Source organism: Chelon labrosus (assembly GCF_963514085.1).
Source record: "Chelon labrosus genome assembly, chromosome: 11".
NCBI classification, from domain to species: Eukaryota; Metazoa; Chordata; class Actinopteri; order Mugiliformes; family Mugilidae; genus Chelon; species Chelon labrosus.
This window is the reverse complement of record NC_140344.1, coordinates 21,368,005-21,384,486: the sequence shown is the minus strand read 5'-3', so window position 1 is coordinate 21,384,486 and position 16,482 is coordinate 21,368,005. Positions and strand designations below refer to the sequence as shown.

General features: G+C 48.0%; 1 protein-coding gene across 1 annotated transcript in view; it reads right to left on the bottom strand.

The window, feature by feature from the left end:
- Nucleotides 1–15,292, bottom strand: part of mob2a (MOB kinase activator 2a) — a 57,948-nt gene extending 42,656 nt beyond the window's left edge. Inside the window, exon 1 of the mRNA XM_084555524.1 lies at nt 14,787–15,292. Within this exon, the coding sequence (XP_084411650.1) occupies nt 14,787–14,803 (17 nt within the window). The 5' untranslated portion in view covers nt 14,804–15,292. The remainder of the gene's footprint in view (nt 1–14,786) is intronic.
- Between the last annotated feature and the right edge of the window lie 1,190 nt (nt 15,293–16,482).

Genomic DNA, 16,482 nt, shown 5'->3' with positions numbered 1-16,482 from the left:
CAACAGCTGGCATGTGCAGCAGCGTGTGTGAAGATGCACATTATCCAGGTTGACTCAGTGCAAGTCAAGGGCTTGGATGTAAATCAGTGACCTTGAATTACCTTTGAGTGTAGCTGCTCCTCTTTTAGCTGTTAGAGATGCTATCCAGACAGATAACTCTAATAAACGAGCATCAGTGAATGCCTCAGAATAAATATAAAGCAAGTGGAAGTAATATAGAAAGGTCAGCTGCTCTGGGCAACACAGAGAAAAGGCAAAATGAAGAATTTATGTCCGTTATTAAAGTTTCCAGGATAGATAGCTTAAGGGAATGGTCCCAAGACTTAAACAGCTTTTATGAGATGCTTTATTTATTAACAGCCTCGTCTTATTGGTTCATATTCAAACAGTGCAGCTGCACAGCCCGAGCGATTTTCACAGACAGGGGCAGGGACACGTTGACTAAGCGCGGCGGAAGGGGACCGAAAGTCGGAAAAGGCCACGTGCGGTTAAAGACGGCGCTCACGTTGCTGTTTACTGATAAACGGAGCGGAGTGACAGGCGCCCAGCCGGAGCCGCCCGCGCGAGGAAGCAACACTTCCTCTGTTTGTGCATCTCACCGTTTGCTTTCTCTTCGGCACAACAAGACTTCCTGCGAGCTCCTGCTCCAGGCTCCCCGTCCTGGCGGAGAGGCAGAACAATGAGGAGGAAAGGGCAGCGCATTACAGCACTTGCGTGAAAAGAGGCCGTATGCAAACACAGGCACGGATACAGGTGTAGATGAGGACACACACACACCCTGGTCAAACAAGCGCACATGCATGCAGAGCACAGATAACAGCAATAACGCCAAGCACAACATGACAAAGGGGAAGCAAAGAGAGCAAAAAAAGAAAGAGGCAACGCGTTATAGAGAAGTAAATCTGTCCGGAGAGGTCTGGGGCAATCAGCTTATCAAAACTAAGACATGCAAAATGTTCGTTTCCTTCGCTCAGCCTCCAGCAAAGAGCGGAATATTTTCTAACACCTTATAATTTCAGTTTGAGCGGCTACCACTTCATCAAAGTTACTTCAAAATTACCGGTGATTAGGAGAAATCTGCGTGCACCAAATTTCTGCCCTCCCTCCTTCATTCATTCATTCATTCTCGGCCCTGAGCGACACATGAACTCGCCAGAGCGGACCGAACCCCTGACCTACTGTTCTTCTGCGAGAGGAAACGGATGTGGGGCATGTCTTTCACTCTCTCTCTCTCTCGCTCGCGCACATACCAGGAAAACAAAAAAAACAAAAAAAAAAACGTGCAAACCGACACATCGTCCAAAAGGTTGAGAACAGAAACGGCTCGTAGAGCGGATATCCAACAGACTAGAGTTCCTGCGCATGCAGCCTCATCCGGGGCCGCAGATAGAGAGATTTTCTATTTCTGTCCGTTTTAAGCAGAGTCAGGGAGGCCACAGCGGTGCGGTATTTAGCGTAAATGATGATCGGAGGGGTGTTTCACCTGTCCTGGTTTGGGGTTTGAGGCTGAGAGGGCGCAACAGTTGAGGTGTTGGCCTAGAAAGACACATCTTCCTCTGCAAAAGATGCAGGTGAGATGCATTATGGGAACTTGGTACTCCACCCAAAGAGCTGGTCTGTCTGGGCCCCCCTGCAAAACTTAATCCTATCATTTGTCTCTGAGTGAAATTAATATGTTTCTCTGTGCACGTTTGCCCTACGTGGGGTAAATATGGGGTGACGCGGCAGGTTTCTGGTACGAACACGGAGACACACGGAGGCAGCAAGTGTTTGAAAAGATGAACAAAGCCTAAACAGATGGCTGCGGATCCGTTAAAAACGTGGGTCACCTTTGTCACATTCTTTTATTCTTCTTATATTTCTTGCAGATCTGATGCTCCACAGCGCGGCCGATCCGCTTCGCTCATGTTTTGAGGGCACGCATCTCCGTACGTCAGCGTCAACAGTTCTCCCGGAGTTTCTAATCAGATTTATTTCAATCGAATATTCTGCACGCGAACGAAGCCGAGGACAAGCACGAGCACCGGCGCATTGCGTAACAATTATTAGACAACACACGGGACATTGTTGTCTGCTCGTCAGGCAGCCAAGCGTCGGCACTGATGCCTTCACGGAGAACAACACGAGAAGATGAAGAGCGGAGCAGAGCGGAGCAGAGGAGGGATGAAGAGAAATAGCACGTTAAAGACAGGGGGGGTCAGGAGTCAGCGGCTCGCTTCGCAGATCTTCCCCCTCCATCGCTCTTTATGTAGGCTAATCTCTTCCATCTCACTTCCCAGAGCTGGCTGCCTCACTTAGCCTCATTTAACCAGCTAACGGCCGGTAATAAATCAGCGGCACACGCCTCTCACCTCTAATCTCCAGTAGCCTGTTCGGCTCTGCACACTCCCCCTGATATATGGCTCTCTTGACTTGCAGTGCGAGGCAGGAGCCCACGGTTGAGAGTGCGGGGTGGACGGTGAGCAAAGGACGAGAGAGTGGAGATAAAGCTGGAGATAAAGGATGAGACCGGACCCGCCCTGTTTTACTGCTTGAATTACGACTTTTAATAACCTTTCTCACCTACTTTCGATTTTATTTTTATAAAAACAAAAACATGCCTCATTATCAGGTCATATAAAACCACTAATCGCAGATTAGCAATATACCAAATGCATTCAGGTCAAATAATAAGTTTATGACCAAGCAGCTCGTGCTACATTTACACGGCGGTGCTGAATCCTTCAGTGCTTCCTGCCTGGCTTACCTACTTAGTGGTGAGCTACCCAGAGGGTTCAGTTGGCGTGCTAATTATTGTTTTAACACATATCACCAAATTGGGCAATTAGCAAATTACCTTTTATGATCAGTGGAAATGTTAAAGGTATAGGGTTGTGAGTTAAGAGACCTTCATTTCTGCATTCCTGCATTAAACTGCAGCAAAGTGAGCAGCTTGTCAAGCCCCCCCCTTCTCCACCCACTCTCCTTGTAACACCCTGTGTGCACAGCCAGTCTTAAGCGCAACAGGCTTGTAACCCAGCTCCCTGCATAACAAGCTGTTGGCTCGGTGTTAGCGTGTATCACGAGCCGCCCAGCTCAGAGACCACCGGTGATTAAAAGGGCTTTCAGAAAAGGTCGCGTTTAAGAGGTCTACGACCGGGGAAACGCAGCAGAGAAGAAAGGGCCGGTGTTGTGACACCGTGTCAGACAGCTGTGCATGGCTGTGTTATGATGAAGTCGGTGTGTATGTGTGTGGGCGTACGTACGAGGAGGGCTGAGCGTGTTACCCAGCGTGGCCCTCCTGTAAGCCCTCCGTCTATCAGACTTATCTGTGTTTACACACACGCACACTTCCTCGAGGGGATATGAGAGGCCTTACGAGGGTCAAACACTTCGTCGTGCGTTGCATTTATGTGTCGTTTCCAGCCTTGAGCTTTTCTGCCTCGCTCATGGGAGGCACCCGTCACCAGCTCCCATGCAGTGACCCCAACCCAGCGGCGGAAATCGGACGACCCTGAAACGCCAGCTCCCTCTCTGATCTCTGCCTTCATTCCAAGTCCAACTCTGACAAACATCTCCCTCCTCCCTCCATGCCCTTTTTTAGAAGCGCCTCGTGGACCTGGCTTGCAACACAAGCTTACACGCTCATGTTCGGCGGACTGTCCGCAACGTAGCCTCGCTAGATTTGCAGGCATGCTGTTGCTGCATCCTTGAAATGAAATTGACGTACCCCGCTATATCTGCACGTTTGAACCGTTCCTGCTGTGTTTTCCTCGCTGACAGGCAGCACGGGCTCATCCATATGATATAGTATGGGTGTGGATTTGTGTGCTTTGCATCAATTACACGGCGCGTCGCTGTTTTAAGATCATCACGGCAACGCCCTCCCCTCTATCTCTGTCCACATGCTGGACGAGGCCTCCCTCAGAAGCCATGCATAGGCCATATGGGCGGCTGGGAGCCATACGGCGGCGTTGTCAGCAGACACATATGAAACATATGGCTGCTGGTGCTGTTCTGTCAGCCATTAAGCCAGTTCTATCACCGTCTCCCTCTAATCTTGCTGGATGTCTGCACACTGTTTAATTTCCTCAACCCCAACCGCATCCACATGTGCTGCATGAGTGTTAACGCACGCAGCACACACAACACACAAAAAACACATGTAGATAAAAGGCAGGACTGCTGAGCAAAAAAATTAAATCCGTTTCCCCTTATATGTGTTTATACACTGATCAAGCATAACATTATGACCACTGACAGTAGAAGTAACTAACATTAACCATCTTGTGACAATTCAATGTTCTGCTGGGAAACTTCTGGACCTGGCATTCCTGTGGATGTTACTTAGACATGTACCACCCACCTAGACCAGACCAGACATCCACACCCCATAGCAATGACACTCCTTGATGGGAGGATGCAGAATGACACAGGCACACACACAAAAACGGTCTAAAAAAAAACAAAACATGAAAGACAGCACAAGGTGTTGACCTGGCCTCCAAATTCACTAGATCCCAAACTGATCAAGTATCTGTGGGATGATCTACAGAGGCCCCTCCCCTCAAAGGACCCCCACTAACTACATTCTGTTGCTAGACACCACAGGACACCCTCAGAAGCCCCATGTCCATTCTCCATGAGTCACAACTGCTTTGAAGGCACAAGGGAGACCTACACAATATTAGGAAGGTGGTCATAATGTTATGCCTGATTGTTGGCTAAGTTTGTACTCCAACTTTTTTTAAATTGCGATCAAGATGACTGATCCTTTGCCGGCCTACTGATTGGTCTGCTGATCAGTAAACCAGAGGGCTCCTGCAACATCCTGTGTTACTGTTGCTAGGTTAGATAAACTGCAGCAATGGTTGCCGTCAGGTTGATTCCCACAGCCTGTCAACATTTGCATGGTTGCTAACCTTAGCTTTCTTGCTACATGAGAACGCAGCCCCGCACGGCTACTGTTTGTCTACCCTAGCAACAGTAACTAGGCGGAAGTCTGGACTAGACACAGGGTAGGAGCCCTCTGGTTGGTGGTCAGCAGACCAATCAGAACGCCAACAAAAGGGTCCATTCTCCAGCTGGACGCTTGTGTTAATTTGTAATAGTTGGGAAAGATCATTCTATAAAAAGAAATAAATAAAAAAAAGGCTGCAATATTTCTGGCAAATTTACCCTAACTCGTTTATTTAAATGCAACACTTCCAAGACGCACGCAAAAGCAGAAGAATCACGAGTGAGCCACGTAGCGAGACAGACAAATTAAATGAGAGACACACTGTCCTAAGTTAACATCTAACTGAGTTTAAAGACATTAGTCCAACGTATCATGAGCTCCTTCCCACTTCTTAGTAAAGTGAAGGAAACTCCCGACATATTTGATCTTTGAACACCATTAGGCTAAGAGGAGTAACGGAGGCAATCAGGATGCGCACCACCCATGACATCACCTTCTACTTCCCGTCCAGAGCAGCCGAACAGGAAGCCGACTATTGAGCAAAGGTCAAGAGCAGCTCACTCACTCCTTTCTTCAAGTAGGCCAGCTTCTTGTTCACATCCATCACGTTCACTATGAGGGCGCACATGATTATCGACTATTTTTTTTTACCCCCCCCTCCCCACTCCCGCCCTACGTCCTTTATTCTCCCACATGTTCCCAGCACGAGCTCCGCTGCAACTCTTGTAATCGCATTTAGAGTGGGTATCCGTGGCGCAGGGATGATCCATATCCATGCACACAAACACTAAGATGTGCTCGCACAAAAATGCACATTTGCACACACACCTACACGGGTGCATAACAGCCGGCGGATGTTGATTAAAAGGGGGGGGGGGGATGAAGAAAATAGCACGATTCTGTGGAAAGAAGGAGGTTTGAGAGAAGAAATGAGGCAGGGGTGGAGTTTAAGCCTCGAGTACCGAGATGAACCCGGCTCCTTGAGGCATGTGTTTAAACTCTGTGTGTGTACGTCTCTGTGTGTGTGTACTCGGCTTGCCTTGCCTGCTGCAACCATAGAGATCTCTAATCCAATTATGGTTCAGACCAGCCTAGCGGCCCAGCCTCAGCCACCAAGGACAAATGTAGCTAGCTTACACCAACACGAGTAGCCCACTGGCTCAGGACAGACTCGGCACCTCGCTGCTCAGCTGAAACATTCGCTCCGAGTGTGCCGACCGCAGCTTAGTGAATGATAAATAAAATCACCCAGAATTAACGGCTTCCTCCTCCAATGCAAACGAAACCTCGCTGGTCGAATGAGGACCGACTGCTCTGCGGGAGAAACAGTAAAATCTTGTTTTTTACAGTTTTGGGAATCAAACCAGTGAGTTCATCAGCCAGAGAAGGGATCCTACCCCCATTCTTGACCCGCCCGTAGCTCCAAAATGCATTTCTATCTCTGTCACTGGCCGCGAGGGCCCCTGCTGTTAAATCTCCCTCTCCGTCCTCTATTGCAGACCTCTGCTGTTTCTAATCTAGCTCTCTGACCCACGTCGCCGCTTCCCATTTATCTCAATATCTCACCTATTGCCTCTGCACCACTATCTTCTCCCTCCTTCCCTCGCACTCTCTATATTCTCGTGCCGCTCTCTTCCATATCAGCTGCCCTCTCTCCTGTCGCTGCACCCTTTTTTCTTTCTCTTTTTTTTCCTGGTGTTTTCAATTTGCACTGCTCCAGTAGTCCTGTACTCCCATTTTCTTCTCTACATTTCCCAGCCCAACTCTTCATCTCCTTAACCGAGTCGAGGAAGTTGTGTTGCTCGGCCTCTTTTTTTTTGTTTCCCCAGCTAGTCAGAAAACTTCTAAACAGTCTTGAATGAAAAGCGGCGGAAAGGAGATATGAACAAATATCATCATACAGTATCTTGCAAGAGGGAAAGAGGGAAAAGTGGATTGTCAGCCAAAAGATGCATTATCCAGTTACCGTGATTATAGCGGTTTATGGCTAGATTTTGAACGTCTGGACACAAATTAGTGGCTCAAGGTCTTGATCGATATGTTAGACATCCCTTTGCAGGATAATGAGGTTTGTATACTGACACAGAAAATGTGTGCGCGCCTATTTAAGCAACTTTATTTAACATTCTCACCAGCTTTATAATCCGAAGATGTCCTCACATGATGAAACAACATGTCAGAACAGAAAGTTAACATGTACATAGAAAGATTAGATGCATAGACACAAATTATTCTGAGAAAGAAGACGCAGATAACTGTGTGGTAGGGCGTCCTGTGTGGGTGGAAGGCAACCGCAACCCTAAATCCTGCTGCAGGGGGTTCAACTTATTTTAGCCGATCTTAAGACGGCTCAAGCCGCCAGCGGCCCGTGACTGTGATACTCTCTGACAGAGCAGTAGCCGCCTCGGAGGCCTGTGGCGGCCAATCCTGCTACTGGAAGAGCCACTGGAGCCTTTGGATCTGCGGGGGTGAAGTTGGCCCGCGTCGTGAGAGAAAACATCCGGTTTTGACCAATAATGAGGCGAAGGAGAGAGAGAGAGGGCAGATGATTAGTTCTCTTGTGCCTCCGTTTGACGCCAGTGCCAGTTGTGTGCGCTGGGCAGGGCCGCTCAGAGCGTTACGAAAGAGTAAACACAGTCGCAGCATGGTGCCACTCTTCCGCCAAGAGAAATAGAGGCAACGCACACACAACCGAGGAGGCCATGCCAGGAGCTGAACACAACAGCGTTGCCCAACCGGGAAAAGAGTTTTATGAATCTATCACAAAAAAAATATGATAATTTGATATAAAAGCGATGTCTAATGTGCGCCCAAGTGGCTGGCAACCCAACGTGTCAGCAATCAGTGCAGTTGACATTGTGAAACGCGGCCTGTTCTCGCTTTTGAACAGGTCAGGACCCATTTGAGTGGGCGGAGAAGATTCGCAAGCAGGTGCAGGCACGGAATCGAGTCAAATTGTCCCGAGGCACACATTAGCTAAAAAAAAAAAAAAACTGGCAAAAAACACCACACCCAGCAGCGAGAGTTACCATCTCAAGTGCAAGTGAAAGTGCTTAACACAACACCGCCCTGCCTGCATGCATCTGGATTCTTCAGTTATCGGCTTATGCATATTCAGTGAAAGGCAAACTGCAGAGTCATTCTGGTATCGCCTTCACTTCTGGGGCTCTCCCAGTCTCTGCCTTCAGAGAGAGGGAAGGGAAGGGAGGACCGGGAAGTGGAGCGAAGGCTTAAGAGACTAACCAGAGAGCATAGCAGTGTTTACTCAGGAGTGTGTCTGCATATGTGTGTGTTCTTGTACCCGGGCTATTTGCCTCCTCAAAAGGCGTTCAATGGAGCCTTTATGTCTCCCTCAATGATGCACAGTGATGTCCTAAACACCCTCTATGATACAGTATGGTGTCCTCCAGCCTAGGAAAAGCTTTTCTTAAGACACCAGCTGCAGCGTTGCGACATGGCAGCATAGCATTTTAACCAAATAACCACAGACTGTTTCAACAAGACAGAAGACACTTCTTTCCCCTGCGTACTCTTGCTGCGGTCGCTCGTCGTGGTTGTTACTAGACTGACTACTCGCTCTAGGTGTCGTCTTCCTGTGAAACCTGAAGTCGACGGCACCTCAGACAGCTGAGCTTTTATGGCGCGGCTCGCTTTTCGCTCTTGCAGTGCAACCGAGGAAGAAGGTGAGTCTGCTAAAATAAAATAAAAAATAATTAGCCTCTGATTGAAGCTGGCTAAACATTTCTGGGAGAAGGCCGGGGCTGCCCTGGGCCTGTTCCGACGCTGCCCAGCTCTCTGCGGCTGAACAGTCCAGCTCAGGCAGCAGCAGCAGCAGCAGCAGCCAAGCACGCAAACGTCTCTGCACATCAGCGTCCCGAGAGGAAAAGAGAAAGAGCGGGGAGGGAGGGGAGGAGGGGGGGGAAAGACTGATAGGGAAGGAGGGAGAGACAGACTGAGCCAGGGAGCGAAAGACAAAGTGTGTTGAGGGTTGAAAGAGACTAGAATGTCCTTTCTGGGGAGTAAACATGAGCGCAGATCTACGCTCAACGGGTAACACAGTCACAGTGATTTAAAAAAATTCAATGTCTATTGTAGTTAAATGGAAGTGTAGGAGCTGAACCAAAGGTGTGGGATGTTCGATGCACAAGATTCTGACTGTGTTGCACTCACGTAACTTGGTCTAAATGACTTACTACATCCTTGTAGATTCAAGAGGAAGAAAAAATCTTAATCTATTAGGCCCGGCCCAAAGAATAAATAACAGAGGACGCCCTTCAGTTTCCTTAAACCCATGGTGACATGGTCAATTTGCTCATTATGTCCAACCAAGAGCCTAAAACCCAACAACAGAAAGAAGAAACCTTCACTGCAGAGAAGCTCAAGTTCTCCATTTCCCACTAGCTCTTTCATTAAGGCACTACCAGCTTTCAGAAGGACAGAAGACGTCAAGCCTGCGCAGCTACTGTTTAGAGACAGTGGACTGGAAACTTAAAACAGTTTATGAATAAATCATGCACCTAACACCGTCCGTCAAAGGATGTCACTTTTGCAAAGCAGCTGATGTGAACCGTGGTGTCGTTTTTGCTCAGCGGCGGGTGCCAATGCGCGTCGACACACACGGGGCTGAACACCACTGCATTACTGCTCGCTATGTTTATAAGGTCTTTAAAATCTTGGCCCCGGGGTTGCCTCGGGTGACTACTTGTAAAAGGCAACATTAGAGCCAGACACAATAAATTGATTCTTAATAGAGTAGGATGCTTAAGTGCTCCGATTCTCAGAAGGCCAACCCGAAGGAAGCTCTCGGGTTGAAGAGATCTTTTTCCAGGCAGACACGGAGACCTTCTGGTAAGCTCACAGTTACGCAGCGCTGAGGTCAAACCTAATGACCAAACAGGCATTGCTGCGGGTGATTCCTGACCAGGCCGAGTAGCACTGTGGCAGCTTTGGTTAAGTTTCTGTTCCAAAGCAGGTGTGCGCTTTAAGTCGAAGTCTGCTCATCTGTCAGGGCCTATTATCAGCACTGCATCTGCAGCGGAAGGAGCCACCTGGGCTGAGGCTGAGTGCCTGGATGTGTTTTCACGTGTGTGTCTGCATGGTGGGGATGGAAATAAGGCACTGGGGTTGCATGAGGACATGGCTGCAGTGTGCAAAAATCCCCATTGGGAACATCTACATATATACAGAGAGAGAGAGAGAGCAAGAAAACAACTCAAGCGGAAAAATGCAGAATGAAACCATTAATACCTACACCGTGCAACCGCAGAGTTTCTAATGCCAAGGCTCAGGACCGCATGTAGAGATCAGCTGATACGCAAATAAGGTGAGACACTTCAGCAGTTATTTATAGAACTTATACATGTAGATTTCATTGGATTACGATGGCGTGGAATTAAAACTGGGCAGGGTGCATTGGGTAGCCAATGACTGTCAAGATACGGGGCTACACAGGAGCATGAGCTGAATTTGTAGCTACACCACTACACAACACTGTTGGCTACGTTTATGTGCTCTTAAAAAATCCTGGCCACAGGCTGCCTTGGGTGAGCGGTTGTAAAAAGCAACTTTACTGCCGGACACGACAGACTGAACATGTATATCTGAGAGTTAATTTATGGGACAACAGGGTTATGGTATGGCCATTAGTCGTTTTAAATCTTTTATTTGAGTATTGTCAATTTAGTTTTTCCCCCTGAGCCTCATCAGCCATGGATGTGGAGAAGACACCAAAAAAAAATCAGATGTGACTTGATGTGATGGTGAAGCCATTCAGTAACTCCTGTTCTGTTCAACATCTAATCCTGCAGCTGACTTACACCGATCACGCATAACATTATGACCACTTCCAGGTGAAGTAAATAGCATTGACCATCTTGTGACAACTCAATGTTCTGCTGGGAAACGTTTGGCCTTGGCATTCATATGGATGTTACTTAGACATGTACCACCCACCTAGACCAGACCAGGCATGCCCGCCCCATAGCAATGACACTCCTTGATGGCAGCAGCCATCCCCAGCAGGATGCAGCCTGACACAGGCACACACACACAAAAACATGAAGAACATCACAAGCTGCTGACCTGACCTCCAAATTCACTAGATCCCAAAATGATCAAGTATCTCTGGATGATCCACAGACGCCCCTCCCTCCCCTCAACCCATAGGACCCAAAGGCCCCGACTAACAACACTGTGTTTCCAGACGCCACAGGACACCCTCTGAAGGCCCATGTCCATTCTCTGATGGGGTTTTGTAGGCACAAGGGAGACCTACGCAATGGTGGATTTAACGTTGTGGCTCGATGGTGTATCTGACTATAGGCTTGCAGGGGACTAAATGGTAAACAGCTACTGTGAGACACCAAGAGACACTTCTTTTTTTGGGTGCAGTGGTGAAACAGAAGATTACAAATAGACAACAAACCATCCCCGCTGTAGAGGAAGCTCAGTCTATAAACAGTTCGTATGAATTCCCCCTTTCTTAATCTGCCATTATCTGTTCAACTGACCACACTCACTCTCTCTTTCACAGTTTAAGGAGACATGTTTGTAGATTGACGAGAGATGTAGCAACCAAACAGCTGCAAGATTGCAGTGACGTTGTTTCGTTGGATGTTTCTATCACTTTATTCACCAAACTTATGTCAATGTAATAATGAAATACAGAAGCAATACATTCGAAATTAGGATTTTCTTGCAAAATACTTCACAAAAATGCCTAAAATCTCACATGAGGACACAACAAGGAGGCCTGCTGTTACTGGAATGTTTATTACTTGCACCACTCCAGTAATAATATACCATTAAATCACAGGTGAGGCAAGCGCGAGCCAAGTGTGCATTAAATCCGACTCTTGTTGCGATCAGGCCGCCCCGGAGCGGCGCTCCACTTAGCCGCTGTAGTCTCAGTTCTCTCGCTCTTCGTTCAGCATTACCGGCCCATCACTCAAAAGCGAGGGGATTAAACATCTGTCAAAGCCTGCCCGTTTCACCCGGCAGGAAAAGACACATTTAAGCGTCGCGCATCTCCGCCCCCACCCTCCCCTCCCCTTGGCGATTTAACATCCCGTCTGACTCTGAATCCGGACGCATGAGGTCACTCGGCTCTGAAAAATAATGCGCTCTGTTCAAAATAACACTGCACAACCACATTGGGGGGGGAAACACGCAGGTGATGCACTAGCTGGTGTCTGCACACGCCGATACCGGGAGGTGCTATTTGTAGCCTCCTGCTGAAACCACAGAAAATATTGCATATTTGTGAATTTGTCATCCACCTTAAGCTATTGCTTGCTCCTTCCCTCACTCTATATATCCAGCACTATTAGTAGTAGGCCGTCATTGGATTGTCATCTGGTACAGACCTCCATTTGATTCCCTGTGGAGCCTCATCTTTCCTTCCTTCCTCCACCACCTGCTAATTTCCTCTATTTTTCTCTCTAATCAACCATTCCATCAAAAGCTTTCATATCCCATCCATCCATCCATCCATCTAAAGAAAATCTGTCCCGCTCTCTCTCTTCATCTGCACACTTCCCTCCAGATCAGCTACTCTCACGGCTACACCTCTCTTTCTTCCATCCTCCATCACTCCCGGCAGCCTCGTCCTTCACCCCAGGTCTTTATTCAGAGCGATTACACGCTCGGTTAACTCATTCACGGGAGTCCACGCCGTCAAGTGACGCAAACTGGATGCGTTCCTCCGACTCACATGCGTCGTCACATGCAAACCGCTCCTTTCGCCGCGCAGGTAAACAGGAAGCGCGGACAATCCATGCCATCGGTGGGGATGAGACGTAGCAGAGGGGGGCACGCTGTAAGGACTCTGCCGTATAAATAGGTATGACTCATTTTTCTGTGACTTATTTAAAGGGCGTGTGCACAAAAAAAGAGTCTGACAGCTTAGACGGAGAACGCGAATTAATGCCAACTACATTTAGACACATCGACCTCTAGCCTCTAAGGCCGAGACGGGACTGGGTGTTCCTCCTGAATTCCTAACATCACTGCGCTGACCAGTTCATGTCTGAAAGCACCAACTGTTTGGCTACAAAAATGATGATTTCTCAACTGCAGAAAAAGCGAAAGAGGAGGCTCAGACCTATAAATCACACGTTCAGCTGAGAAGAAGAACTGATGTAACTGGAGACAAGTCACTGCAAGAATCAGTAGCGGAACCAGGAAAACCACTATCATAAATACTAAGAAAATAACCGCTCAGAGTGCGAACACCTCTAGCGCAAAGCTGCACAGTCCTCTCGGCTTATGTCAAACTGTGTGAACTTTACACGGGGGTGATCCAAATGAGGAAAAAGGATGTTTTGAAAAGAAATAATGGAAAATATGCGTGGGCACAAACGTGCAAGACCGAGATATGTGTTGAGCGCAGACGGTGGAACATTTTCCAGTCAACCAGATACGAGAACTGTTTAATGAAGTGACGAGAAGGCGGCGCACGCCGAACACACCTTCGTCGGTCCAACGCAGACAAAATAGACAGAAATAGCAGCCTGACAGCGCTGACTGTATTCCAGTTGGGGGGGGGGGGGGGGGGGGAGGCACTGACGCACGGCATTATCTCTCAGCCGAACTGTCACAACGCAAAGAAACACCCCTGACGACAGGTCTCCACCCTTCCTCAACCCTGATCTGCTCTGAAAGTGCTGCAGCCAGCCAACCTGATAACGAGTCAGCAAAAAAAAAAAAAACAGTAAAATAAAGAGAGTAACCTGGCAGCGAATGGCTTTACGGTTTAAGTCCACATCACTTTTATTTGTTTTTATTCTTCCCTGCAATGACTTCTGACCCCAATGTGCTTCAGGGTCAAAGCCGTGGAGGGTGAAATTAAATCTTACCTGGAAGTTACAAACACACATGTGGCTCCCGCTTTTACATATAGGCAAATATGATCAGACAATGGGGCGGCTTCAAGTTTGCATAACAAATAGAAAATGCAAGACAACACATGTGAGCTCCACCGTGTACTCTGATACCATATAGTGGATCCTGTATATGAGGATAGTGGATTTGAACTTTGGTTGTGTTTTGCAGCAGGTGTCACACACTGAGACACTGATCACGAGCTTTCTTTCACCCAGACTCATGACTTGGGACAGCCCAGAGCTAAAAATAAAATAAAAAAAAGCCTCACCGACTTTCTGCCAGGTGTCACTTAAATACACGCAGCTTCATAAAACTAAACCTTAAAAAAACACAGTTTAAACCACCTCGCCTTAATGATCTGTCGTGCTCCAGTGCCATTGAGCAACCTGAACCAGGTGTATGAGCTCTATTCTCTTCATCAGTGGCACACGTTAGGTGAGTTAGCACGAGTGGCTAGCACCAGTTCCAGCGCACCTTGCACGGGAAATAAACCAAACCCGGTCACAGCCGCGTTAGCAGCACTGACAGGCTGCTAGCGTTAGCTCATTACCGCGTTAATCATTCCTACAAATCAGCTCCCCGTCCTGTGAACTAGTCCTCTTACCACGAATCTAAAATCTGCTGCGCTGACACCGTCGGCTAGTAAATTTGCAGGCCACGGAGATGCCCGAAAATGACCGCCTGGCCCTGGTTATCATGAGGCTGCTGAACCGTTGTAGGATGAGACGCTTTGCCAGCTAGCCCCGAAGCTAAGCTAGCCGACATGCTACCCCGCTTTACGCGCAGGGTTATGAATTAAAGTGGAAATTAAACACGTTTTAACGCGACAGTGCACCTGTCAAATGCCGGCACTCGTGGTGTCAGCGACCGAGAGGTGATATTTGCAGGCGGCATCGGAAAGACTGCGCAGTTGACCTGTGACAGGAGAGCAAGCTAGCTAGGAGAGTTAGCCGTCTGTACTCACCCCATTAACCAATCCATGGTGCTTGTTTGTAGCTAGCTTAGCTAACGTTAGCTGGCAGCGGATAAATCCACCAGGAGCTGGAGGCAACCCCCGAGTTTATCCAGCCACCACCCTCGCTACCCTCGCTGCCTGGCCCCCCCGAGTCCTGTCGCTCTCCCAGGGGCCCGCGTCTCTTCCAGCCGCCGCGGATCCAAAAGCAGACGCCGCTTAAACTTTGAGCGATTGTCCTTGTTTTGATCCCCGGCTAGCTCGGATCATGAAGTGGCAGGCAGATCAGTCTGAGGGCTGGTAGCGGGAGCGCAGCATTGGGTGACTTTGAGCACGAAGGCGAGCGGAGGAGAGCGGGGCAGCGGTGCGGGGTCCGCCTGGTGTCGCGGTGGCGCCGAGTGAGGCTTGACTGGTGGGATGCCGCTGGCACAACCCGGTAACCTCTGTCACGAAGCCTTGTATGGCTGCCGCGCTAGCTGCCAGTCTGAACCTCCACTGGAGCTGCGGCTGCTTTCTGAGCGAAGTCTAAATCGGAGTCCGGAAGTAAACACAAACCCGACCCACTCTGTCTCTCCTGTGCGTAAATTGCGCATGACCACAGATGCAATGGGATATGTAGTTGACAAGTGGGGAGAAAAAGAGGTAAAATCAGCCCATTTCAGTGACAAACAAGCACGTTCACATTTTAATGAGAAAATTATCACTTGCCATTTTATTCTAGGTTAAAGGTTCTCAACATGGGTCCCGGGTCCCCCTATTGTGACGGCTTATTTTGCTCAAATTTTCTTGAGTTATATTTTTCCCTTATCTTGTGAAATTGCTTATACCTTCAAGAAATATTCAAATCTATTTTTATAATCTATAAAAAGGGACAACAAGTACACATTGTGCCAAATATCAAGAGTCAGAGACTGCTGCACCAGGAGCCCTCTCCTAAAAATGTGTCTTTTTCCCCCTTTCCATCTTTTCTCTAACTGTGCCACCAGTTACGTGCATCATTTCGACCTTACATGTTGCAGAAATTAAGATTTTAATATTGATGTGTCCTCAAACAAGTCAACAGATGCAGGGTTGATCCCAGTTTAATTTTATGTAAATGGCTTTTGATTAACTACAGTGTTGTTGGTGCATTTGCGCCACTAAAACACACAATCACAAGGCCCTATCATCACCTACAATAATGTTATGGCTGTTTTTTTTTTTTTTGTTGAAGTGCTCCTTTATAAATTCAAGTCCCACAAGCTGTCTACCCCGGCCCCTGATCGGCCTTTGCCCTCGGTCAACCTGCTGTTTTCACGATTATAACAAAGGAGGGAATTCTTCAAACTAAACCACTATAAATGTCGCCGGGGGCCGTAAGTCTCCACAGAAATGCACTCATGCACACTGACCCTTCGCTGTGAACCTGTGCAGGCCGAGCAGTTACAGTAATGGATGCTGTATCTCTGGTTAAACTATTACACACTGTCGGCTATACTGCTCTGCTGGCTCGGAAACAGACTGTCCACTCGCGGGAGAGACTTTGTGCTTTATGTTACACTTCTGGTTTGTGCACTTAAAACCCTAAAATTGCTTCTTTGTTAACTCTGCATGCAGAGAGGTGGTGCTGAAACAAGTCTATTTAACTGCTAATGAGAGAATGCCTTCTTTTATTAAGACATTAATCAGGCGTCAGCTCTGGTTTTAACCGTTTTATAGCGTTTAAAAC